The sequence below is a fragment of the Chiroxiphia lanceolata genome, chromosome 6, assembly GCF_009829145.1.
Source record: "Chiroxiphia lanceolata isolate bChiLan1 chromosome 6, bChiLan1.pri, whole genome shotgun sequence".
NCBI lineage: Eukaryota > Metazoa > Chordata > Aves > Passeriformes > Pipridae > Chiroxiphia > Chiroxiphia lanceolata.
Genome location: NC_045642.1, coordinates 38,557,708 through 38,583,633, shown reverse-complemented (window position 1 = coordinate 38,583,633; position 25,926 = coordinate 38,557,708). Strand labels below are relative to the sequence as shown.

The following is a 25,926-nucleotide window of genomic DNA, read 5'->3' as shown; positions in this document are numbered from 1 at the left end:
ACACTGCTTGAAGCAAAAGATGCAGGTTCGTCAAGTAATAAAGTAACAACATATTACCCTGTTTCTGTTAAGAAACTCCTAGTCAAAACAAAACAAAGATTTCTCAATTTTGCACATGTTGCATCTCACAAAATTTCCTAAGACATTTTTATAGTTCCTACAGAGGATTTGTTCAAATTTGTAAGTGACTGCTTTGTCAAGACAGAAACATCAGCTTTGTGGCAGGATGTTTGGGCATGCTTTCAGTTCCTTATTGTCCTAGTTGTTAAAAGAATGAATGCAACTGGTAAGTGGAATAATTTTCCCTCAGATTTGCTTCACTTATGATATTGTTTCTATAAAACACTTAAGCATAATCAGTTATACATATAAGAATTTTACTGCTTTTCTCAAAAAACAAAAAACCCCAACAATAGCAATAATAAGAAAAAACAAACCCACAACCAAAAAACATATGAATACAAGCCAAGTTTGCTTATAGTCTGTTAATCCTTTGGACTGTAGAAATTATTATGGCAGAGGAGGAAGCTACCAGTAAAAAAAGAGAAAATGAAACAGCTTTAAATGTGAAAACCTCATATTAGGAAAGAATGGGCTCAAAACAGAAGAATGAAGTGATATTACAGAAAACTGAAAGAGAATGAAGATATTTGTTAGCACTTCTCCGCTTTTCTAGACTGGATCACAAATCTTGAGGTGTTTAGATTTGATACATACTTCGACACTGAGATCATTCTCATGACTTCCGCTGTTCTTATACCTACACACTGCCTAAGAATGCCCCAACACCTCTTGGCGAAACAGCTTGTTGCTGGGTACCACCACCTGGTCAGCATTTCTTAAAAGCAAATAAGTGGGTCTCCTTTTAGAAGTAATAATTTTGCATGTTGCACTTTTGGAACCCTATACTTTTTTGATGAAATAAATTTTAACCTTTCTGTTCATAGTAAATAGGAGACTCAGCAATTCATGTGAAGTGTCAAGACATTCATTTACAGTGAGCAGCTTACTTCAAACAGAATCACTGTTCCTAAGCATCTCAGAGAGCAGCAGTTTTTAGAGAGAAAGCTACTGAGTCTGTTAAGGCTAATGGCTTTTTGACTGCCTAAGTTTTCTTATTACACTTGGAATAATGTGGCATAAGACGAATCATTGTATTTTTCTCCCCTTATGGAGCCAAACACAGCTATCTGCATCTGAGCATATTTTTTGATGAGCAGGTCAGTGAGAGAAATCATGAGCTGAAAAAATTAGAATATGTATTATTTCTGTCTGCACTGACAGCTAAACTGCTCACATCATTAGAAAAATTAAAGCTGTTTAGGTACCAAGTAGTGCCCCAAGGACTCTGGTTTCCAGCCAAGACCTCCACCATTTTACTTACATCTATTCCCAAAACCAGAGTATTGGTTGGTTTAGCTCTTGTTTATACCTCTATTTCTACATGTGTTTGAGGAACTCAGAAAAGAAGATAAGGAAAGACACAGCATATCCATGATTTGTCTGGCCAAGGATGAAAAGCCACATAGTAAAGAACTAGCATGATGTACTTCAGAGGCAAACATTTCGCCTATTGCTGTGTGAATATGTGATATATGAGGTAAGCCTCCTTGAAATTAGCAGATTAATACCTCAGTTGCTACCATGTTTATGTTTCATGCTTTCATTTTGGAATGTTTGCAAATAACAAAATTTTCCAAAGATTTCCGGTTAAAACTTCTCAGTCTCTGAAACTGTAATTTTTAAGTGAATGAAAAAATCCTTTTATAGATTATTGCTTACGGTCTCTTCTAGCTGAGTAATTAATCAGAAGTCACTGCATCCCAGCTATTCTGGTTTTTTATTACTCTAAGTAAAGGGTGATGAACTGAATGAAGTGTCTTCTGGAAAAGTAAACTGCATAATCTCTGTGTTCCCTGTATATAATAGAAAGTGCAGACTGTGTCTTAAGATACAGCAGACCATTTCCTACAGGGAAGTAAGGTGCTTATCTGATGCTAAAATGGCATAATTTTTCTTCTGATGGCTAGACTGTGGGATGTAATCCAAACTCTAACCTGGCAGAGAGGATGAAATGTGGATAGTAGCACTGATTCCACAGCTAAGCAATGAAATCACCTGTAGGTTAGTTCCCATGAAAGAACTAATAAGGGCACTTGTTTTCAATCACAGATGCTCTGTTCAGTTCTATTCTAAAGTGCTTTATTCAGAGTTTCTCCAATCAATATTTTGACTTTGAGAGGCAGAGCTATTAGAGGTTGTTTAGCTTGAGAGCTGGAATGCCAGGTCTGGAGCCAGGCAGCCCTCTTCTACTGTTTGTCAAAAGAAGATAAGGGAAAAAAAAAGAGCAGATGCAAAGAAACAGTGTATATTCCCACCCCAACCAATAATCTGATTTTCTATTATTTCATCCTTCAGTAAATATATTTTATAGATTTAAAAACATGCAAAACCAAGACACTGGAGAAACACAGTACGGAGAATAAGGTCAAAGTATCATATTTTTTCTCTAAAATGAACAACAGTATTCTGGCAATCAGGTCCTGGAATGACACTTCCCTTGTCCTGGGATGAAACTCTTAGCAAACTCAAACATATTCCTTTGTCTATTATATGGAGTGATTAGCTAGGTAAGTCATAATTTGGATTTTTGCACCAGGCTAGGAGGAAAATATAGCAGGATGGGAATATACAAAAATATATAAAAACCCCCTCTGTATGATAATGGATTTTTAGATACCTTAGGAAAGAATTCAACTTCAATTATTTTAACATGACGTATGAATACCTCAAAATCCATTTCAAGCAGTAGTTCAGTTTTGCTTCTCCTACCAAAAAAGACTAAAAAGCTGTTCTACTAAACACAAACATAGGGTGAGAGAATATACCATACAAAAATGACAGAGGGAGGCTGGACACTTTTCAATTTAAATAATTGGGAATAAATTAGGAAAACTTTATTAAACAATGTTTATTACTTGGATTCCCAATCACAGCGGATGACTGCACCCTTATCATCTGTTTTCTGTCCACAGTATGCAGATACCACTTTTGGGAAGATTATGGCAGCTTATATTTTGTTGGATACTATTCATTTTGGCTACAAATACCTATAGAAATTCTGTTTAATCTGTGCAAGGGTTATATTCTAATTTATTTTACTTCATATGCCTTTTTTAAAGATTTTTATTGCTTGTTAGCAACAGTTCTTTGCCTTCCACATGCTGCGCTTCTTAACATATCTTAACATATTTACTAGAAGAACAAATAAACAAAAAAAAAAGTCTGTGGTTTAGTTCTGCTCATGTCTTGAAGCCAGAAGTATCTCAAAATCATCAGTTTGGCAGTCACACATCTATCAGTCTTTTTGTAGCTTCCACTATTACAGGCAACAATCTAAAGACTTTTTGTATGAACTAAATAAGAAAAATTTCTCTGTTACTTGAAGTTTGTTTTATATTATTACAATTTTACATTAGTGCTTCTCACTTCATCCTTTTGGTATTGATCATCTACTTTTGATCTCACACACTGAGTAATGACATTGTTTTCACCATATTCAGGGTGAAGTTTTCATACAAGCCATTTTTTTAAGACTGCTTGCTATCAACATAGAAGCCAAACTGAGCAGACAGTGGTTACTTCTTTGATAAGAAGGGAAATAAAGATTGAGTGAGCACAGAACAACATTTTATTTTAAGATCAAAAACATCCTTCTACACCTTGTGAGGGGAAGCAAAATACCAGACAATTAAAAAAATCATCTTTAAAGGAAAGAGTAGACACCGAATTGTAACAGATAGTTGATATTTTCATTAAACTAGTCTGTTTTAAACATTTAGTTGCTGGGTCTTTTAATAACTGATAAGGTAGCAGTGTTTTTATTTTAGCACATATTGATTCTTTTGTAGTACAGACTGTAAATTACTGTTAAAAGATAAGGTGGTTTTCCTTTTATTTTAGGAAGACAGTCAAATAAGTCACCCATATACGCCAAATGGAAACCTGTAGTTGTTCAATTTACTTTCTCGCTTGATTCAAAGTGGGTGTTTTTGCATTGCAAACTGTAATTCCCAATTCCTATTGGCCAACCCTACATGCATCTGACTGATTATTTGTTTAGTAGCACTCAGCACACTGAATAGGGCAGGTTTCTTCTGCTGAAGACTTTATTATCCATCTGCTGCAAAGCATGGCTGTGATATAATTCATTCTATTTACCCTAAAACAACAACAAAATCACTTCTCATGGGTACGCAGTGTTATGAGGGGGAAAAATAATTTGACACTTCATCTTTCAATGTCTTTTCCTAGTACTCAGGGAAAAACTATGTATATATAGTCCTTTCATTAGAAACTAATGCAATAAAACTAATGTTTCTTCCCTGACCATATTTCAGCAAGGAGACATCCCAGCATTTGGAATGCAAGTATTTCTCAACTACAATTGACCAGTTGATATAGCTATGTCATAATTTGAAACATTTTATGTTTTTTCTTCCACAGAATGTTTTTGGTAGTGCTGAATGAGGAAAGTTTTTTGCTTCCATCAGGTTTAAGGGCTTTAATTATAGTTTATTTTTGTACTAAGACTATGTAAATGGTTTACTATTATGTAAGACACCCAGCAAAAACATGTAAGTACTTTCCTTTCAACATCCTCCAACAATCTTTCTATCATCAATCTTTACAGCACATCTTAACCAGTTGTAAAACAGAATGTTGAATGTTTAGAAACTGTTACACAGATAGACAGACTACAATGTCCATATGTGCATGTGCACAGTCACATGGAGACAGTGTGGGGAGGGGGCAGGTGAGGAGGAAGAACCTGAATAACAACGATTTCAGAAAGCAGAGGTTAGAAACAAACATGGCTTTAAACAGTGCACACAGTTGTACCTTCCTTTCTGTAATTTAGATAAAACCAAACTGAAGGTATATGGTAAGCTAAGCATGGTATATCAATATTTATGCTACTTGGAAGCAGCAAACTCCTATGCAAATATTTGAGCTATATAAAGGAAACATTGTTTTCTGCACATCATGTTTCAAGTCATATGCTCTGAAATAAAGATTTCAAGAGTATGCTAGCCTTTTTGAATTTTTATTTTATTTAGAAAGCTGTCATTTACAAGGCCAATCCTCTACGCAAAAAATTCCTGTTTTAATGATGATGCATATTATTTATTGCACGTAGCTATGAATACATTACTTTAACAATGCTTAAAATTGGCTGAAAAATCTACAAGCATTCTCTTCCTTCTCATGTAGAGCGATCAACTCCTGCTCAGCAATTTGTCTGTGTGAGGCACTGAAATGAAGCACATAACACATTTTCTTTACACTGTCAGAGATGGCTATTTATTCAGAGATGGCTATTTATTCTAAGCTCTTTGCTATATTCATAACCAAAAAAGTTAAGAATAACATTTTTTAGAAATTCTGGGTAGTTCTTCATGGACAATTTTCAGTTCTGTCAAGTGAAGCCAAAGTAATATTCTGGTGTCATGTTTACAGCCATCTGTGTAGATGCAAAATCAAGTTTGGACAGCTTTGATCTTGATAAGGTGCAGATCATTTGATGTGAAGGATGACTACCTTAGCTTGAAAGAACAAATGGATTAAAATGCATCATGGTCTGGGAAGAAATGGCCCGAAAGTTAAGGCTTATTTCAAAATGGGTTTTTGAAGTATAATCAGACACTAAGTAAAGCAGCAGTAACCGTATTTGGAAAGACTACACCTCTTAGTATCTTGTTCATGCCAATAACCTGTGAAGACAGCTCTACAAAATGAAATAAATACAAAACCCAAGGCAAAATCCCCTGAAGAAGTCCCAATTCTTGTATCTGAAAGGGAAACTGAACTTAAAATGTATATAGACTTCAGAATCCTGTAAAAATATTTTCTGATTATTTGGTAGACACAAGGCAAAGTTTTTCTTACTTTTTCCAGGTTTTGTAGCCTTAATGGTAACTATCATGATTGGTGTGACTGTTAAATGGTAGCAGTCATAGCTTTAGTTGTATGGTTGCCCAGAGAGGCAGGAACAGCAAAAAGGAGAGGGGGAAAAATGCGGGTCTCCCTGAGATCAGTGGCCAAACAGCTGTTTATATCAGGATTTATTTATATAGGCGCAAGAGCCATGAGACTCCTCTTCCTGGAAGAACTGGGTGTGCAGACATCATCTGTTCAAGAGTAGTAACAGCTCAAGAAGTGTGTCAAACACAGATTCAGGATGGATTAAAAAATGCTTACTATCGTCTGTGCATTTCTGATTGTGAGAGAAGGGAACTTGAAGGTTTCAATAAATTGGAAAAAGCATATCACCTGAATATATATTATTATATATATATATATATATATCTGAAATGCTCGTAAGCATATATCATGCCTTAATAACTGTTATTAAATAGAAATCAGACACTTTTGCTGTCAATCTACTGGAACTAAACATGAAATTGAAATAAAAAACATATTTGGAAAATCCTTTAGTAAATGAACATCTAATTCTCTTCCTCAGAATCTTACATTTGAGGAGAGATATAGGAATGATTTTTTTAAGAATTTGTCACACTTAAGTCTGCAGAAATTCCAGTAATTCATAGCTTAACTATTTCCAAATGCATCATGAATCAAATGTGCCTTGAAGGAAAAATGATCCCCTTTCTTGTTATCATGGGATTAGTACAGTTTTGTAGAGTTGTAATTTTAATTGAAAAACATAATTTTCCATAATATTGCTTATGTCCACAGATTAGATTTGAATTACTAGCCAAAAGTTCCTGTTGCTATTGTAATTTTAATTCACTTTTTGACAGATAGGAACTTGAGTATCTGACACCAGCTGTACAAATTGAGAAGTCATCCACTCTCCTGATATTTCTTTTTAATATAAATTACCTGAGGGTATTTCTCATGACCAGGTATTAGTTTCCACCTGTCTCCTATAGAAAAAAAGATAGAAAGCTGTGTCTTTTGCCTTCAGTTTTACCAGATCCATAGTGAGGTTATTCTACATTCCTTATTTGTATAAAAATGTTTCAATACAGTACATGACTTCAAACATGTATCATATCTTGTGAGAGAGTCTGGACAATGGAAAATGGCAAGTAATGCAGGGCTTGGGGCTTAGTTTCAAATTTATCATCTAGAAGCACATTCTGAAGTGGCTGACTCACATTATCTGTCTCTTCTGCCTATAAATAAATACATCCATGTGAAATGCAGCACAATGTGCTCACATCCCCCTCCCCACAATCTTAATTTTATTTATTGAAATTTCCCTCATATTTAATGTACAGAGAAAAGTTATTTTGCACTGCCACCACTGCAGGAGCTTTTTAAATGATTCAAGGAAGTATAGCTTTCATTTAGGTTTGTGCCCTCCAGTCTGTTTATACTGGTCGATACACTTGTCTGAAAAATATAATGGATTAGCACATCATTCAACAAACTAGTCAGAAGGCAAGCTCAAGGCGACAGAGACCAAAAAGTAAATTACAGCCAGTAGTAGGGACAGGCCAAGCCTACAGCTAGGAAACATCATATCACTACAAAAGCTGTATTCTGTGAAAATGTTACTCGAACCGAGTGAAAAATTTACACTGAAATATAATAAAACAATAAACTCGGTGATTTCATACAGAATTACAAATTGTACAGATATGACATATAATGCAAAATGTGATTCTCACAAGCAGTACATGCTACAGTCATACTTCCTATCAACAATAGGCATTATTAGTCTGTAATGTAAAAGGAGTATTTTGTCTCCAGTTTAGTAATTTTTGTTTCTGAGCTTATTTAACACACTTATATATGTGCAAAACAAAATATGCCAAAAAGCATACAGTGAAAAAGTTGTGAAAATATATCTTATATAAGTAAAACAAACACACCAAAGATGTAATACAGCTTGAACGATGGAAGTCTTTTCTCCTTAGCATACAGATAACATTGAAGGTGAAGTTCAGTAGCTGTAATTTTTAGCATATATGTAATTAATTACACTCTTCTCTGTAAGTGATCATTGTGGGTTATTTTTCTTTTTGAACCTTCAGCAGTGAATCAGAAAAAAAAATCAAATAACTTTAGCTTTACTCTACTTTAAAACGTATAAAACTCTTATGAGATGACTCAGTTCTGTAGCACATAAATCTATTCACATTTACAAAGAGAAAAGAGCCCTAATGTTGTCATGTAGGTTGAAGAACATCATAGCATTGTATAACCTTTCAAAAAATTAACACAGTGGATGAAATTCACTGCTGAGGTAGAGACTTTAGCTCAAGTGGAGGTACATCAAGAGTTGTACATGTGTACATGTACATGTGTGACATGTTGGAAGGTAGAAATCACACCATATGACTATAAAGTAAAGTCTTGAAAAGAGTTACACACAATCTAGAAAATGCATCATCAGAGAAGAACCTGCCATGTAGCTTCCAAAGTCATGTATTTGTGGGAGAGAAAACCATCTCTACAGAAAGTGAACCATCAATATCATGCCTTTTCTACATTTTCATTCAACTGTGCTTATGTAGCAATTAGTTTTGCCTTACTTTTTCTATTTTCAGTTGTGCTTATGTCTTACACATGACTGCAGGTATCAGGAAAGATAAGACCAGCATTTCAGATTTCCCTCATGGCCATAGTCTTGGTTTCATTTATTAACAAAATGAACAGAAGCAGATGATTTCTGGAACTCAATTTCCCTATCTCTATTCCCCAGCTCTCACCACACAGAGCCCCTTTGAGCACCTTGTCTAGGATTCTGGGAGGAGATCATGTCATAGAGCAGTGGTCTTTGAAGGGAATTCCCACACGTTTTAATTCATACTAGATGCTCACTGTGGAGCTAAAGGAGCAAATGAAAACACGTATTTATATTTTGGATCACTGATAGTTTGTTTAATCTAGGTTATATCTTCTCAGGAACTGTGTCAAACCCCTGCACAATGAGGAAATCTTTTGTTACTTTATGGAAAAAATCAAGTGGATTTGGGCTCAATTCTCTTCATTTTTGTAGTATAAATTTCAATTTCCTGAAGGGAGAGGCATCACAATTAATTATTTCCAAGTAACGAATTGGTTTGTGAAATCACATTTGCATTGCAATATGTCTATTTCTCAGTTGTCTACCCTTATGCACTACTTCTGGGACAGCAATCTACAGAAACACCAAAACCTTCCTTGTTTTAAGCAAAGATGACAATTTTAAAATGTCATGCCCTATCACAGCAGAGGCCACAATGTTAAAATCTGTTGAGTTTTCAATTCAATATGAAATCTGCCTGTTCTCCTGGCATGGGGCCAACAAGAGACTGACGGGTCTTGACACATTCTTCCCTGTTTTGTTTGTTTCCTGGGTGGGAGCTGCTGTGCAACACCAACTACTATTTAGATGTTTATTTAAAGCTTTTAAAATTCAGATGGTGTATATCTATATTTTAAATATATACAACATATCAAATCAATGAAACATTGAACTCCACGTCCTACTTCTATGTAGTTTCACATTTTTGACTGGCCAATTAGCCGAGCAGACACACATGACCTACACATCAACTTTGGGTGTTTATAGAGGTAAATAGGGAATAAAGAAACAAAATGGTAATACACAACATCAGTGCATTTTCACTACTGAAATTTAAATATTTTTAATAAATGGCTTTGGTCATAATTTTTCTCTCCAGAACTTTTCCTTTTGCTTTGTTTTTGGTGAGATTGCCACTGATTTTAATGAGAGTTCACACAGTTCTAAACTCCAGGTCCCAGTCCCTCAAAGATTTAACTGAATAGATTTATCATTTGTTTCACAGCTTTCAATGAGAATTCTTGTGTATGTTTCCAGAATCCAAGCCTTTGTTATGACATATTAATCCTTTCTTCTACTCATACTTTATTTTATTTCAAGTTCAACTTGTAGCATTGCCTTTTGTTATTGTTATTTAACACTTATCACTCAGAAAACAGTTTTCAGTTCCTTCTTGCGATGCCAAATTTACCACCATTTAGAATAAATTTTTATAGGACACACATCTGTTTGAGACTGAATAATTTAGAAAATTTCATTTAAGGTTCAGTCTAGACACAACAGCTTTTTTTTGTTTTGCTCATGTTGAAGCAGTAAGATTTTTTAGAGCAGTCATCACATTCCCATTTCTATTAGAAAATGGATTTGAAAGTGGTAGATGGAGTTGCCTTTATACCAGACTATTTGCCATTCCAATAAAAGCACACTGAAATTTGTCCGAGTCATATGCCACTGAGCAAGCAACCACTGCTTAAATGGATCAATACAAACCTTCATTCTATTTACTTCTACAATCTACAACACCTTATGCTTATGATCAGGGCCAAGGGTATGATCTGTACAGTGACCCACATGATTAATGTATTGGTGTAATTCTGCAGCTGAAGAATAGGAGTCTAAATAAGAGACAGACTTTTCACCAAAGGTGTGCATTTCTGAACTTGTTTTTTTCTCTTGGATCCTGTAAGATGTGGATAACTACACAGGTTGATTGTCTGTATCTGGCATGCAGAGTCTTAGGATGAGAAGAAACCACAGAGCTGTGATAGGAACATGTGCTATTGCCACACCTAAGTGTGTGAGAGGGGCCAAATGAATATAAAGGTCTGTCTAAAGGGATTTCAGTTTCCATGGCCAAATCTCATTAGACTCCATCCTTGGTAAGCAGATTCTAACTTTCAAGAGTTAACACCACTAACTACACTGCATCATTCCCCAGTAAAACTAAATGTGCTTCAGCCTACCACAACTAATCAGGATGCCCATGGCCCAAAATCAGAGAGCAAATATATGTGCTTAGGGTTGTAAGGCTGCAGCTGGATATTCCTTACTTCCTACTATTGTGGGACAGTGTAAGACAGAGGTAAAGAACTTGTCAGCACAACTTTGAGATTCCTCTTTCAATCATACACCCATACAGATTCACACACAGATTTATATTATATATATAAATATATATAAGCATGCATACTCATAGCTATAGAGCTAATTGTCCCTGTAAGGCATCTTGCATTTTGTCATTTCACTAGAGCATTATTCAACACAACTAACAGAGTACGAAAAAAAAGAAGAGCTTAAAAGTTTGTCTTTGTAATAAGTACAACTGTTTGGATTTGTTTTCATTAGTGGGGGAGGGGAATGGCTAATCATCAATGTAGCATTTGTAAAAGGGTAACAGCTTTAATTGCTAAATTTTGAAAGGTGAAAAATATTCATCCCTTGTAGACTTCCCTTCCATTGTGAAATGAGATTCTCATAGTCACCCATCTCATTAAAAGCTAAAACTGTGTCTGTTTAGCATTAGCAAGGAATAAAAGTGTAAGAAATGAGGTGCCTATGAGAACTATAGCTATTGACATCATTGACCTATAAATACATCCTCTTTAAATTGATATACAACAATTCATTATCCCTGTTTTGATATAATTGCTATTACTGAAAGCCCTTTGCTTTCAAGTGTTAATACAATTGCAGTTCATATTTCAGATAATCTGCCAAAAAACCCCCCTAATTTCTAAATATTTGATCATAAAAGTTGTCCTCAGCTTTTACAGATAATTTAGTCAAATGGTATCAGATAATCTTAGAGCACATTTAACAGGAAATTGCTAGGGACTCCATCTAAGCAGCATCCATTTGCACTTACATAAATGTACTGAATGTGTAGGAAGACTTTGACAGCTTGCCATATGTGATTTCATTCTGTAGCCTACCTACTTTACCATCAGAAGTTATATCCTTTGAAGCATTGCCAGAATTACTTTAGCCCAGTAGATATGCTAGATGTGCCCTTTTAAAGCCATATAATTTCCTTTCTACTCTGACTAGTTCAATGTAGCATCTGCTCAGCTAAATTCCTTTGAAGGTTAAAACCAAAAAAACCTCCTGTACTACAGCTCACTAAGATGTCCAGTGTTGAATGAAGGCCATGGTTGCAAAAGAATAAATACGACTTAAATGAGAGTATAAAAGAGAATCAGAAAATTATCAGCTATCATAGGAATATTATAATTATACTTGCACAGAATAAATATTTGCATTTTAGGATATGTGTTTTATTTATAATAATAATAATAATCCTTGAATTTCATACTTCCAATCCATTATGTTGATTGTTTATATGCAAATTCTGACATTGCTGTGACATGGGTGCTAATGCCATAATGAAGAATATCACACATCAAAAACTTGATTCAAAACAGCAAATATAAGTATGAATGTATAATCTCCTTTACAATCTTTGGGTTTTACAGTTATTTTAAAAGACACTGTTATTTTCACAGCACCTTCTCAGCTGTTCTAGATGATAATGAGGGGATAGTCCATATCATCCAGCATCACAATTAAGCTGTGACATTTTAGAAACATCTTCAATTTACCTTCTTTAATTTCTACAAATGCTATTTAAAATTGAAGGCTTGTGTTTTTACTGAAGAGGTGAATGAATTCCAGAATTACATGATTTTCTTGTCTGCTCAATTGAAAAGGTTCCAAAACATATTAAAATGGTAGTGTCCTTTTGTAGTCTCTTGAAACCATTCAAGGACAATTTTAATTAATGAGCTGTAAAAGTTACATTTATATATCTGGTATTTTTTTTCTGGTTTCACTTATTGTTATTATTTCACATGAATTTTCACCCTCACTAGGCCGGTTTCAGGCTTTGCTAATCCGCAGGGATTTATCACAAAAACATAATGAGAGTGTAGACCAGACTGTGGTAGAACTGTTGCCTAAAATGGAAGAAAAGAACTTTTTGGACAATATTAATATAGATAAAGAGCAATCTTTAATTTAAGCACTTTAAGGCACACTACATACAAAAAGTGTACTATAGTGTACAATACAGCATTGGGCTTTTACAGTTTTATAGCTCTAATTAATTATCATGTCTAATGGATGCATCCAACCCGAAAATTATCTGCCCCCCAGAACGTCCCTCGGATTCACCCCTTGGCTTGCCTTCCCGGAATTTGGAGGTCTCAGGACCCCTTTCTTCCTCCTCATCATCACCTTCAAGTCACATCCCTTCTTTGGAGCTTCTCCAAGGTGTCTGGGCCTTCTAAATTGCTTTGTCTACAATGATATCTCTCTAGGTACATGTCCCAAACAAGATGTACTCATTAAGGTCTTCTCCTTTAAGAGAACATTACACAAAACTGGAGAAATTTTGAGAATTTGATATGAAGCGTGAGAAAGAAGTTTCAGTTAACTGCCACTCTCAAGTGTTAGAAACTATACGGCTATATTAAAAATCTATATGCTACAAATCTTGGGAATTCTAAGACATCAGAACTAGCCACATCACTCTCCAAATTAGGTACAGAACTAATGTACTTTGAGCAGTTAAATAGCTCCTAACCACTTAGAATGGAAAAAACATAATTTGTTTTGCATCTGTCTATTTCAGTGGTCTTCCATCAAATGCATAAGATCTTTCTTCACAGTCACAAGTGTACATAAACCAAGCAGAGTGTAGCGATCAAAAAAGAAGAGGAGAACAGAACAAGAATTAAGGAACCTGTTCTGATTTAGCCAAACAAAACATCTGGAATAAGTTCAATTTGAAGTGTATGAAATTCTTTCTGTAGACACATTTCTGCCAAAATGCAGGAAAGATAAGTACTTAAACTTGCAGTGAGCATGAAAGAGAAGACCATCTCAGTGGACTGCTCTCTAGAAACTCGAATTTGCTCATCTGCATTTCAGTGACTGAATTATTTTCAATTAACAAATCTTCCCCTGAATTGCCCTCTGATAGGAAGGCACTGTATACTTAAGCAACAATACATCAAAACTTAATTTGGGAGCTAACAAGGAAGACAGACTGAATCAGAAGAAGATGGGAAACAGATGACTTTTAAATAAAAATATCATACTGTTCAACCCTCCCAAATGTGCAACTAATCAAATGTCCTATCACAATAGAAAAAGTTTTTCACTACATTTTTTTAGCCAACCAGTCTGACTCTGAAGATTGTCATGTCTTTGGAATGCATCTTTCTCAGTGGTTAGACACCAGCTCATCCACACACAAAGTTGCAGTAAATAAAGTGTATAGCAGTAACATTTAATGTAATAATCCTCTAAAATGCCTTAACAAAATGTTGATTCAGGTTAACTCAATACGAATATATACAATTGGAGACAGGACAAAGAAATCAACCTGTCATATGACCATGCAAGTAATCTATAACCAACAGGGAACAAAATTATTCAAAACACTAGTTGCTTATAGGGGCAGAGGGATTGCTCAATAACTTACAGAAAATATCTTCATTCATAGTGTAAAGTAAGAACCATGCTGGCAATATACAGAACCATTCAGAAGCCTGTGAAATCTTTTCATTCACTTACGGGCTGGGATCAGACACGTGGATCAGATACATGTCAGGTCAGGAGAAACAAATGTAGAAGGGAAAGCTACTGTTTCTCCAACTGCATTAATGACTTTTAGAAAAGGAAGCATCTCTTCCTACAAACTTAAAGTCATGACTCATACATACTGCCTCAATATGTGGAAGAGAGAAATTTACAATATTCATCATATCTTTCTTATGCATATATTACAGAAGTTCAATAACAACACATGGATTGCTTTATTGTTATTGAAAGAATCTCAGGAATGTGTATGGCTTTGTATTTACCACTTATGCATGAATAAATGCTGTCCCAAAAGAGACATGTTTCTGAAAAGCAGTATGAAAAGGTCTAGACTATGCCTAACTATAATGGCTACATCCTAATCCAGCAGTACTCTTCCTAGAAAATACCTGTCACCCAAAAGACCAAAGACAGAATTTTAAACAAAAAATAATTAATATAGGTAGCAATTCTGTCATACATTTTATTATTATAAGGCCAGATTTATTGACACAAAGGCTTTAAAAGTTATCTGGAATGCAGTATGAGCAGAACATGTGATATTAGTTTATAGATCCATGTGATTCCATTCAACCAGAGAAATAAGACAGTATTTCTCCTTTATACTTTACTGTTGCCAAACTTTATAATATTATTGCCAATCAAGTGGTTTGATTGTAGCTTCAAAGGCCTCTCTGTAGAATCACGATATTCCCAGAATGTCTCAGACATCTCTTACATATAAAAGTACACTACTAGCATTCATGTAGCTAGTGGAAAAAGAAGACTTGAAAATGCAAAGCCACAAAGGGTGCAAAAACCCCAGAATGTTAATAAGCTCTTCAAAATATTATTTTCGTATATGGTGAATAACTTGGAACTAGACTCACTATTTGAATTGATGCTGGGCTATGAATTCTGAATATCAAAGGTTGGCAAAATTTATTTTGGTGGCTGAGGAAGAAGCAGTGTGTCTCCTCACAGCTCTGTTGCTGAGCAGGGGCAGTATGCTGTGTCTCTTTTCTGCCTTCTCCTTCCTGTCTGCTCACACCAGAGAGGCATTTCTTTTGTCTGTCCCCTCACACTAATCTGATTCCCCCTCCCTCCAATATATGCAGGGGTTTCCTGTCTCTAAAGGTAAGATAACTCCTGCTCTTAGACAGGTGTCCTCATTGCTGAAGGGAGATATTTTCTCTATCTCCTTTCTGTCTTACATTTCTAACTCTGGATAAAGGAAGTTTATCACTTCACTCTGTTGCCACATCTGATCTCTTGTCTTTTGAAAGGGAAAAACGAAGTCCTAGGTTTCCTCTGCCTCATCTGATGGTCAGCAGAAATGCTGATGCATAGCTAGCTTTGGCTATGCCAGCACTGCTAGAGCATGCTATGTACTGGGACAGGTCCTGATGGCAGATCTTGATGGCACAGCTTGTAATAGGGATTTAAACTGGCTCTTCTGTAGATTCATCTGCAGAGGGTCCTTCTGTGGTATTGCCAAGAGAAAAAGAAGTAAATAGCTTCCACGTGGAGCTGAGTTACTCAGTATTAATGCAGGCACTTCTAAAGGTACGAGCAAACAGCAGAAAGAACTTTTAATGTGAATGCTGTTGAAGAACTCAGCTGAGCATGTGATATAAAGTATGGGTTCACAGTAAGACTGACAAGTCTTCTGATGCTATTTTTCCCTGTCTGCTAGATGCAGAAAGCAGCCTGGGTACATTGCCTTTCACACTGTAACTTAACCAGGAAGTTTCTGTCAGCTGATGTGCAATTGGAAACATGGGCAGAGAATGTCTCGGATGGCATCCTGGTTCAAATGCGGGGAGGAAATACAGGGAAACATTGGGTTAAAGTGCTAAAGTAGCATAGGACTATTTTAATGCTGAAGAGGACAGGAAGTGACAAAAGAATATAGATTAGCACTGGAAGAGCAATAGCACATGGACATGATTGTCTTGAATTTCCACTGCAGACCTTGGGGATTAAGCACCATTAACCTTTGGCTTGAGAGGTTCTCTTGGCTAGACCCCATCTGCAGTGAAGACATTCTTCCCAGAATTTGGAATGCTTTCCTCCTCTTCCCAATCCTCTCTTCCCAGATAAGTATTACTCTGACTGAAGACAGAGCAAGTAAAGCTCTGACCAAGGCTGTAAAAATACATGATGCAAAAGCAGATTAAGATATATCTCCTATCCTTTTTCTGAGCTGCTTCTTCCTGATCTTGTGCTTTCATATGCAACCTCTTAGTTGGACCGGTAGAACTGTCAGAGAGGATTTCAGCTGAAGATATCACTGAACTGATTTGAGTTAAAAGTAGGTTGGGCTTTTTTATTTCATTTTCACAGCACTGTTTTTAGCCAAGATCCATTCAGTGATTGTGTTGTTAATAAATATGGGCAGTTTTATTTATTCATAACCTTAAGCCAAGTTTCTGTAGATAGACCCACCCTTTCTCAAGTGCTTGGGATGGGAATTCTGTCAAGTGAACCCATACTGCTTCACTGCTACAAATCTCGAGACATTTCATACATTGCAAAATATTTGAGTCATGATTTTCATTGGCGCTGACTCAAGTACAGATGTAAAAGAGTATCAAAGTTTATAATCAGTGTATCTTATAAGCATTGAAAGGTATATTTTCTTAATATTAATAAAAACCTATTAATTATAATTTATTTATAATTTATTTTTAGAAATGAAATTTTGATCACTCATCAGTAGAATGACTTTTTGACCTAACTCTTAAAAGGTAGAATATTTACTTATCTTTTAAGGTTTTTTTTCTCCTCATCTCTAATGTGCTGGGATAGCATGGAAAATATCTTCATGACATATGGGTATGTTTCCCAGCAGTATCTATTTTTTTTTCCTTAATTATTCCACAATTGTTTGTTTTACTGAGTAACTATATATCAGAATATTCTCCAACTTCCACAAAATTACGTTACAATGTAATGCAAAAAAAAGATATCAAACTACTCTGTAGCTAATTTGGATAATATGATGTTAATTCAGGAAAACTTTTTGGTTTTGCTGTAGAGAGAAACATAAAATACCTAATTTGTCTTCACCTTTTTCCCCAGACATTTTTCTTAAAATAATCAGAAAACACTGCATCCATCAGAAAGCAAACTGTCTGATTGCCAACGTTTGCAGTGTTACTCAGTACTTGAAAGAGTTAAAAATAGCAATGAAAATACCTTATCAATTTTTTTTTAATAGTAAATGCTAGAAATTATTAAGTGACATGAAAAGTCTTCAGCCTTCAAGTGTTAAACCAATGATGCTATATTTTATTGCATGGAGAATCCATGTGATTCATTTTAACCAGTGAATCCCTTCTGCATAGAGGCTTTCAATGTTCCAGCCTCAATGGCTGGTAAAATATGTTCAAAAGAATAAATAAGGGAAACATAACTCTCATGTAAAATGACATTCTGGATTCCTTTAGTTAACTCAACAGAGAGCTATATTCAGTGGAGCCTATGAGACAATACTGTTGGCAGTATTTAAATACGCTGCAGAGGAATAAGCAAAACAATGCAATCAGTAACAGTAAGTTAATTTCACTTAAAAAAAATTATTAAAGCTCCACTGTATATTGCATTTGTACTCACTACAAAGTGACAGTCAGCGGATTATTCCACAGATTTCTAACACTGAAAATTCTGATGGCATTTACTAGCATAACCTTTCAACTCTGAGCACATCAATAGAAGCAGACAGTGGTTTGAAATATGATTCCTTGCAGATAGCATATCCTCATTCATCTGACTGTGGTGCTCTGTGCTCCATTGCACAAACAGCAGCTCACCCACTTCTGAGAGGACACTAATAAAAAAGGCATCAATTTTCAGCTCTAGTACTACTGTGATCTCTTTATATGTTCGACATCCAACATTAAATTAAAATGCTGTTATAAATCCTACTTTCTGAATCTGGAATGAGTGTTGGGTTTTTGTCGCATGAGACTGCAGCAAATCTTGTCAAAAGCAAGGAAGCACGTCTTGTTCACTCAGAATTAATGTTGTGGATGAAAGAAGGAGGTAAAAGAGGTTGAATATGGTGAACTGTGGGTGTCAAAGGCAGTGGGTAAAGCAGCTTTGGGGTACCAAACAGAGCATTACATTTGCTGCTTTCAACAGATCCCTAGTCAGTAATTAAAATTAACAATTACTAACTACACATGAAAAATAATTTGTTCATAATATAAGGTACTTAAAAAAATCCTGCAAATCTTTAAATGCCTTTATTTTTCACAGCCTGGGCAATATATTCCTCTGTGCTAGACAAAACCAGGTTTGTAACAACCAGATAAAACAGGTTAAGTGTTTTGGATCACTTCATGACCATACAGTGAAGGTTGTTACAGAGCGTCTATGCAAAATTATGCATATTGATGTTGATGTTCAGGACTTCTGTCAGTTTGTCATTTGCACTTGAGTTGTCTTAAAAGTTCTTAGGTTGGGATAGGGATTAAAAACCCCTCAACAACTAAAACAGCATAAAGAAAAAAAATTAGGCACTGATATGAAATACTGTGACAATGGCAAAATCTTCTCATGAGAAAAATAAAGCTGCAAACAGTGAGTGTGAAAAAGAAAGCGGTGGGGGGGATATGTCTGTTACGTAGAAGAGTACCATACATTATGGTCTTTCAACTGTGTCTGATAAAGTCTAATGGCAGGTATCCCTTCTCCTTTAAGAGCTAAGCCAAACTACACTGAAAAGGCAATAATGGTTTCAGTAAAGATACTGTGTCTATAGATATTTTCTCTTGTTCAGTTCATTCATAATTATGAAGAAAAGAAACAAGCTTGCCTTTTTGGGGGTGGGGGAATGCCTTCAAGAGTGGTTCAATATCTGGATCGAACAGAAGAACTTTTTCCCCCTAAGGATCCTGCCTGAAGAAACCTTGACATGCACAAAGTCAGAACCTAGACAAAGTTGCCCTGGTGAGAACGATAAGGTCACCCGTGGGATTGCTGAGATTATCTCTGTCAAGCACTTGGACAGCATGCAGTCAAATGATGCATCATGCAGTCATTTTCGGGGGGGAAAAAATCAATTTCTTCAGCAGGTCGCTATTTGCTTTTCAAAGTGCCCTTGTAGGCCTTCACCACCAAGCATTTATCAATTTAAATGTTGTAAATTGATAATGTGCCACTGTGCCTTGTACTGTTTCTGAATTATTTTGATACTTATATTTTCTTACTGCTCTCAAAATCCTCAGAGCTGCTCTATTTCAATAGAGTTCCTCCCTTGCTCACTTCTTTTAGCATAAAAGACAAGAGTAAATTAATTTTCTTATATTGAATGTTAAAGAAAAAATTTTTAAAAACCCACATGACCAACACAGAATTTCCCAGGCTTTTATTTGCCCTTTTTAAAGGGGAAAAAAACTATTAAAAAGTTAACAATGCTAGTGCACCAATTTACTAAACGAGCACAAATGTTCATTTCATATAGAAATTTACATTCAGAACACTAAAACAATGACAGCAACACAAGAAAAAAGAAAAAAGGCAAGTTCTTTCCTGGATTGGTTATTGTCTGGATTTGCTTAAAAAAATTGCAGTTTTCCTGTGAAGCTCCTGGTTTTTGCTTTTCTTTTTTTTTTCCCTTGGAATTTTTATATAACGATCATCATTATCATTATTATTATTATTTAGATAATAGTATAGGAGGAAAATAAGGTAGAACTTACAGAATGAAAGCTCCAAGATTGCCTTATAATATTTTTTAAGCAAACAGAACACAAAAGCAATTCTTTAACCATCTACTAACCTTGATTTGCATTGAAAAACAGGTAGAGCATAGTAGTTGAGGTTTGTGCTTTGTAAAAGCAAAAGAAATACATGGCAGTTGCAAAGCATTCTTAACCTCCAGTGATTTATTGGCCCTCAGCCAAGTTATCAGGGGAATCTAATTCTTCTTTATTATTCAAATAAACCACATTTGGCACCATGGTTCCTTTTCAGAATAGCTTCACAAATAGAATGAGTACTGTCATTTATTTGACCTTGCACTTGTGTGCTGTAGCTATAATTTTATTTGCCATTTCATAGAACAAATGCACAGAAAGCCAAAATAAGGAGATAGGTTATGCTACTAGTAACAGAGTACACATGTAATATACCTGTTGGTTTTGCCTGCCTTGTTTTAAAAAGGATGAATTATCCACAATTTGTTCTTTTTTCTTCCTTCTTCATCGCTATTATCTATCTCCTATTATGCTAGCAGCTGCACTGTTCCTTTTTAGTGAGCTCTCTTTTCAACAGGCCAATTTGCAAACCTGCTCTATGTCCTGGACAAGTAGGAAATGTTTTACTTTAAGGTGTGGACCTCACAGAGGGGAAACAATACATAATATCTTTGTTGCGTACAACTGTTGGTGAGAGGTGACTAGTTTCCTGAAAGCAAAAGCATCCTAGACAGATTATCAACCCATAATATTTTCTACACTTCAATAATATTTTTGACCTTGAAACATCCTATGTCTGACAATTTTTTTCCTTTCCAGATAAGAAATATTTTTTCTGTCTGGTTCTGGATAGATTTTACCCCCTATTTGTTACTATTTACATTTCAGCATATTTTTGGTCTAAGCCTCAAACACAGAGACTTTTCAAAAGAATTGAAATCTCTTAGGTAAGCACTGATAATGACTTCTAAGTGCTGGAAGGAGTGATTTGAAGGCCTCTTCAATGTCCAGATACGGTGACTTTTTAGCCATTTTCTTTTGAAATCTCATTGCAATTCTAAAAGGAATCAGGGCCTGAGTATTCCAAAGATAGCAGTTACTCTGATATCAAAAGTTAGCTACTGACTTGGAAAATGCCCGAGACTAGATATACATGAAGAACAAACATCACTACAGAGATGCAGCATAAAAAGCTGTTTGTATTGAGAAAAGGGAAAGCTACACTATCACAGGTCATGTTGTCCAACCCAGGAAGAAATCCTGGCCATACTGCACATTTCTAGACATGTCTGAGTCTTTCAACAAATACTAAAGTTCCTGAAAGAAGTAAAAAGTATGTTGAATTATTTCAGCTTGCCTCAAGTATAACTGAACCACGACAATTTATACAGACTGAGGGTATACATGGGAAATTTTTGGTCCATTTCTGCTGCTTCGATGCTTTACCTTACCTCACTCGTTATTTTCAGCTAACTATGTCTTTCTCTCTCCTTTTTATGTTCTCTGAAACTGTTTTTGTTGCAATTCCAGTATGGTCTAAAATCTATATCTGCCAAACTAACTTAAAATTTTTGGCTAGCATTAGCTGGTAGATTAAGTGTTCAAAAATATATGTTGTGGCTATCTACATGCAAGGTATATTCATTGTAATGTCAAAAGTGTATTTATTGTAATTTTTGTTTACTGTGCAAATATACTGTTCCTTTTGCCAGAGGTAACTTTATTATCATCATTGCCAGGCTGCCTCCCAAGATATTGTTTTATCAGATTTCTTTACTATTAGTCCTGGAGCTATCTTAGAACATCAGCATCCATTTGTTTTGCACCACTGGCTCTAAATGTTCAGAAAAGAGAAAAATTGGGTTCTGTGAAAAACTGTTTTTACCTACTGAGATTCAGTAAAAGGACTGTTTTCCTTTAGCTAAGAGACATAAGATTTTGCTTTGCAAGTACAAAATATATTGTACATTACTTCCACGCATACCAGTTAAAAAAAAAAAAGGAAGAAAGCTGAACTAAACAAGGATGAAGTCTTAGAGAAGTCATTTGACTAGAAAGCAAGACTCCACAGTCAGCACTTGATGAAAATGTTTCAAATAAAAATGCTTATAATATATATCCAGCTTTTAAGTTGAAAACTGCCTAGAAGTTCTCTATAAATATGTAGTTTGGGAGTATAAGGATAGGGTCATATCAACATTTACCTGCAGTGCAAGAAATGCAATGCCACATGTATCACACATTACAAATCCAGAAATTCAGAATTCACAAGTATTTTAAGTCTTTATAGTGCAAACAGCAGCATTTCCATGTATAGTTTGAGAAATGGTTCTACGAATATTCTTGCTGGTATTTTTTGTAACAAATAAGCTTTGACTAGTGATTTAGTAATAAGTAGCTACAGCATTTCTTTTGAAGTAATTAAGAAACTATCTATAAAATATTATAGCAAGAGAATAAAATATTAAAAATATAAGTACAGGAGGTCTGAGAACTATAAAATGTCTCCATAAAGACAGAAGAGAAGAGCGGCAAAAATCTCAGATATTTTAGTAGATTTCGGTAGATTTCATTTACTATTGTATAAAAATCCATAGTCCCTGTTCTGATTTTTGGTAGCTTTTCCATCAGTACTTTCAGTGGTGAACACATGGAAATGTTTGTCCTGATATATCAAATACTCTAACATGCAAAGAAAATTCATTTATTTATCTGAACACTTTCCTGAAATATGTATGGGGATAAAGATTAAGTGTAAAACCCTAACAACACTGTGTGAGTTCAGAGTATGAAAAGATTTACCAACTCTTACAGTTAAAAAGACAGTGGCAGAAAATGCTTTTAACAAGAGACTAGCATAGGGTTAAAGCCAAATTTTTCTTGAACAGATGATATTTCAGATGGCCGCACTATTCCAGATGCATCAATTTCCTTGAAAATCCAATCCATATATGTGCATATGCTGTGCTGGCAGGAGGACTGACTGAAATGGCCAAAACCCAAGAGCTAATATTCTTTTGGCCAGAATAATGCAATTATTATTTTCCTAGCTATCAGTCTAAGCATACAGAGCCATCTGTTATGCAAAGCAAACATACACATCTCAATTACAGAAAATGCAGTTGCCTTGACAGAATTTGGATTACACCACTAACCAGGGCTGTAAAATTTGTTTTAAGCTAGTGTATAATGGATGCCTTTCAGGAGTTTCCTAATTAGCATTTACCTGCTTAAACTAATTATCCATCCTTCTTCTTTACTGGCTTATTAAACTTCGTTGGATACTATGCATAAAACAGATTAATATGAACATAAGACAATAATAAACATTAAAGTTCCAATTCTTTACTGTGTTATCAACATGGTGGTGCACTGATTTCAAAATGTGAGATTCCTCACACTAACTCCCAAACAGATTAAGTCAGGGATTAAAGTCTATTACAAAACAAGGGACTTTAATGAGAGACAAGAATACTGATATGAGTTAGAAACAGCTCTTGTTTCCATTTCTAGCATTGGGTTTGCCAAAGCCATCATAAAATAACAATTACTGAACTTATTACAGCCAATTGCTTGCATGTTCTATGAGGAATTAATGAAACTCTATTCAGATTCTCACCAGATAATATTTAAATTTTTGGCACCAAATGTTAAAATTTCCTGTTTCACTGTTGGTGGGATACAGCAAAACTGACAGTAGCTTGTGCTAATAGGTGCTTCCTCATAGCAGTATGGGTCCCAATTTAAAGGAGCTGAAATAAATATTACTTCAGGTTTTTTTTTCTCCTTAGGGTGACTGCAATAGAAGTAGATTATCCTACTCTGAAAATCATCATGCAAAAACTTTCTACTGCATTTCTAAGTGAAGGCAGAAAGAAGCTATCCTGCCTAAACATTTCTGAATGCTGCAAGATTAGGAATAAGCATTAACAACTAACTTTCGCCCCACTTCTGTCCTGCCTTTTAATCTTTGAAAAACAGTTGTCAGCAATTAAATGAAAAAAAACCCCAGACCGAAAATTATTATATTTTATAAATTCATTTCTTCATATTACTGAGCATTTGTGAAAGCATCAAAATGTGTCCTTGTTGGAACCCTCCCTGCAAGACATTTTAATGGTCTCTTTCAGCATTTCTTGACTCCAAATGACTCCCTGTCATCGTGTCAGCTCCCTGGATAATGCAGGGTACTCCATAAACATCCAGTAATAGGACACAAGGGAAGTACTATTAGAGTGTCCCTTTCCTATCAGGTATAAAGGTTTAAAGTTCAAAACAACTGAGAAAAGAAACTTCATTTGTTCTCAATAAATTAATAATGATCCTTTGTGGCAAAAAGTTTTCAGACACATCTCAGCATCCAATACTGATAGACAGATTTTTCAGTTGTGTCTCAGGATGAACAAGATGCAACTTTAAACAACTAATTCAATAATTCATGCAAAATACAAAAGCAAAATTATTATTTCCTTAAGAATGATAAACAGAAGAATGCATCATACACACTTATGTTCTAGAATTGAAAGCATGTACTTACTTGGGACAGGCCTAAATAGATGGAGACAGTTTCTGAAATGTACAAAAATTTTCCTTCTTGATTTAGTGCAAATACAAATCCATCCAGGGACTACAGAGTAAGGGAAAAAAAAAAGTGAATAGATTAATAAAAACCTCCAAATGACAGAGAGAAATAGATTCAAACAAAGACATCACAGAGTAAATTGAGGAAAATGTTCTGATTGTTATGAGAGTGGTTTTAATTTGAACTCCTAAGACAATTCCTTTATATTCTGCCCACATTTTAATAAACAGCATATGAGTATATTACTAAGTTGAAGGACTTACTGTCGTGCTTACATCTGCCATACACTAGATAAAATTTATCTCATTTGCTTGACAGAAGAAATACAGAAAAATAAAAGATTTTTTTTTTAACAGGAAGAAATAAATAAGGAAAACAAATAACCTTCCAATTGAATGGTAAATAAAAAGATCACATCCCCCCATCCTTCAGAATCAAAGCAGACAATTTCCACTTCCAAAAACTGAAAAGGAGAAAATAAAATCCTGCCATCACTCAAACCACTATGGACCTCAATAATTTGTAAATTAATTGAGGATTACACACATACACGCACGTGCACGCACACACACACACACACCCCCTCCCATTTTCCTTTTGTGAGACAACAAACAAAGCCAATCAGCAGATTACTGTCAAATATGTTTACAGCTTAAGTCTCTAGAAATGTTATGAATTTCATCCCTTCATTGTAAAACTCTAGATCAGATTTTACTTTGACAGGTTCAAGTCTTTGGATGTGGTTTCCATTGCAACTGTAAAAATCAAAATACAACTGCAGTGATTAATGCATACCTTTTGAAACATGAGTGCAGTTAATAAACAAAGAACTATATTCTAACCTGACACATGGAGTAAATCACTGCACATCAAGACAGAAATACACCTCTGTGAATATGAGCAAACCTTCACTAGGAAGAATCTGCCTTTCATACACTATTCGTGCCTTTACCTTTTTGCCTTTAATGGCAGTGATTACTGGCAAACACTCGCTATTGCAAAGTAAAATCACAAAAGTACAGAAATTAGAAATGCTAAAACAAGTAGAAAAATATGAAACAGCCCAAAAGCTAGGAGGAACAAGGAACAATCCAAAAAATCCCATCCCAAATATTTCCTTGTGACAAAGGTACATGTAAAGTGAAAATATAACTGTAGCATGGATCAACCTGGTTTTGGAAGGGAAAAGAAGAAAAACACATACATTTGATGGAGATATAGGATGAAATAGTCAT

General features: G+C 35.2%; 1 protein-coding gene across 1 annotated transcript in view; it reads right to left on the bottom strand.

Moving 5' to 3' along the window:
- Window positions 1–25,926, bottom strand: part of NPAS3 (neuronal PAS domain protein 3) — a 616,659-nt gene that overhangs the window by 160,694 nt on the left and 430,039 nt on the right. Inside the window, 1 exon segment of the mRNA XM_032692228.1 lies at window positions 24,647–24,736. Coding sequence (XP_032548119.1) covers window positions 24,647–24,736 — 90 coding nt within the window.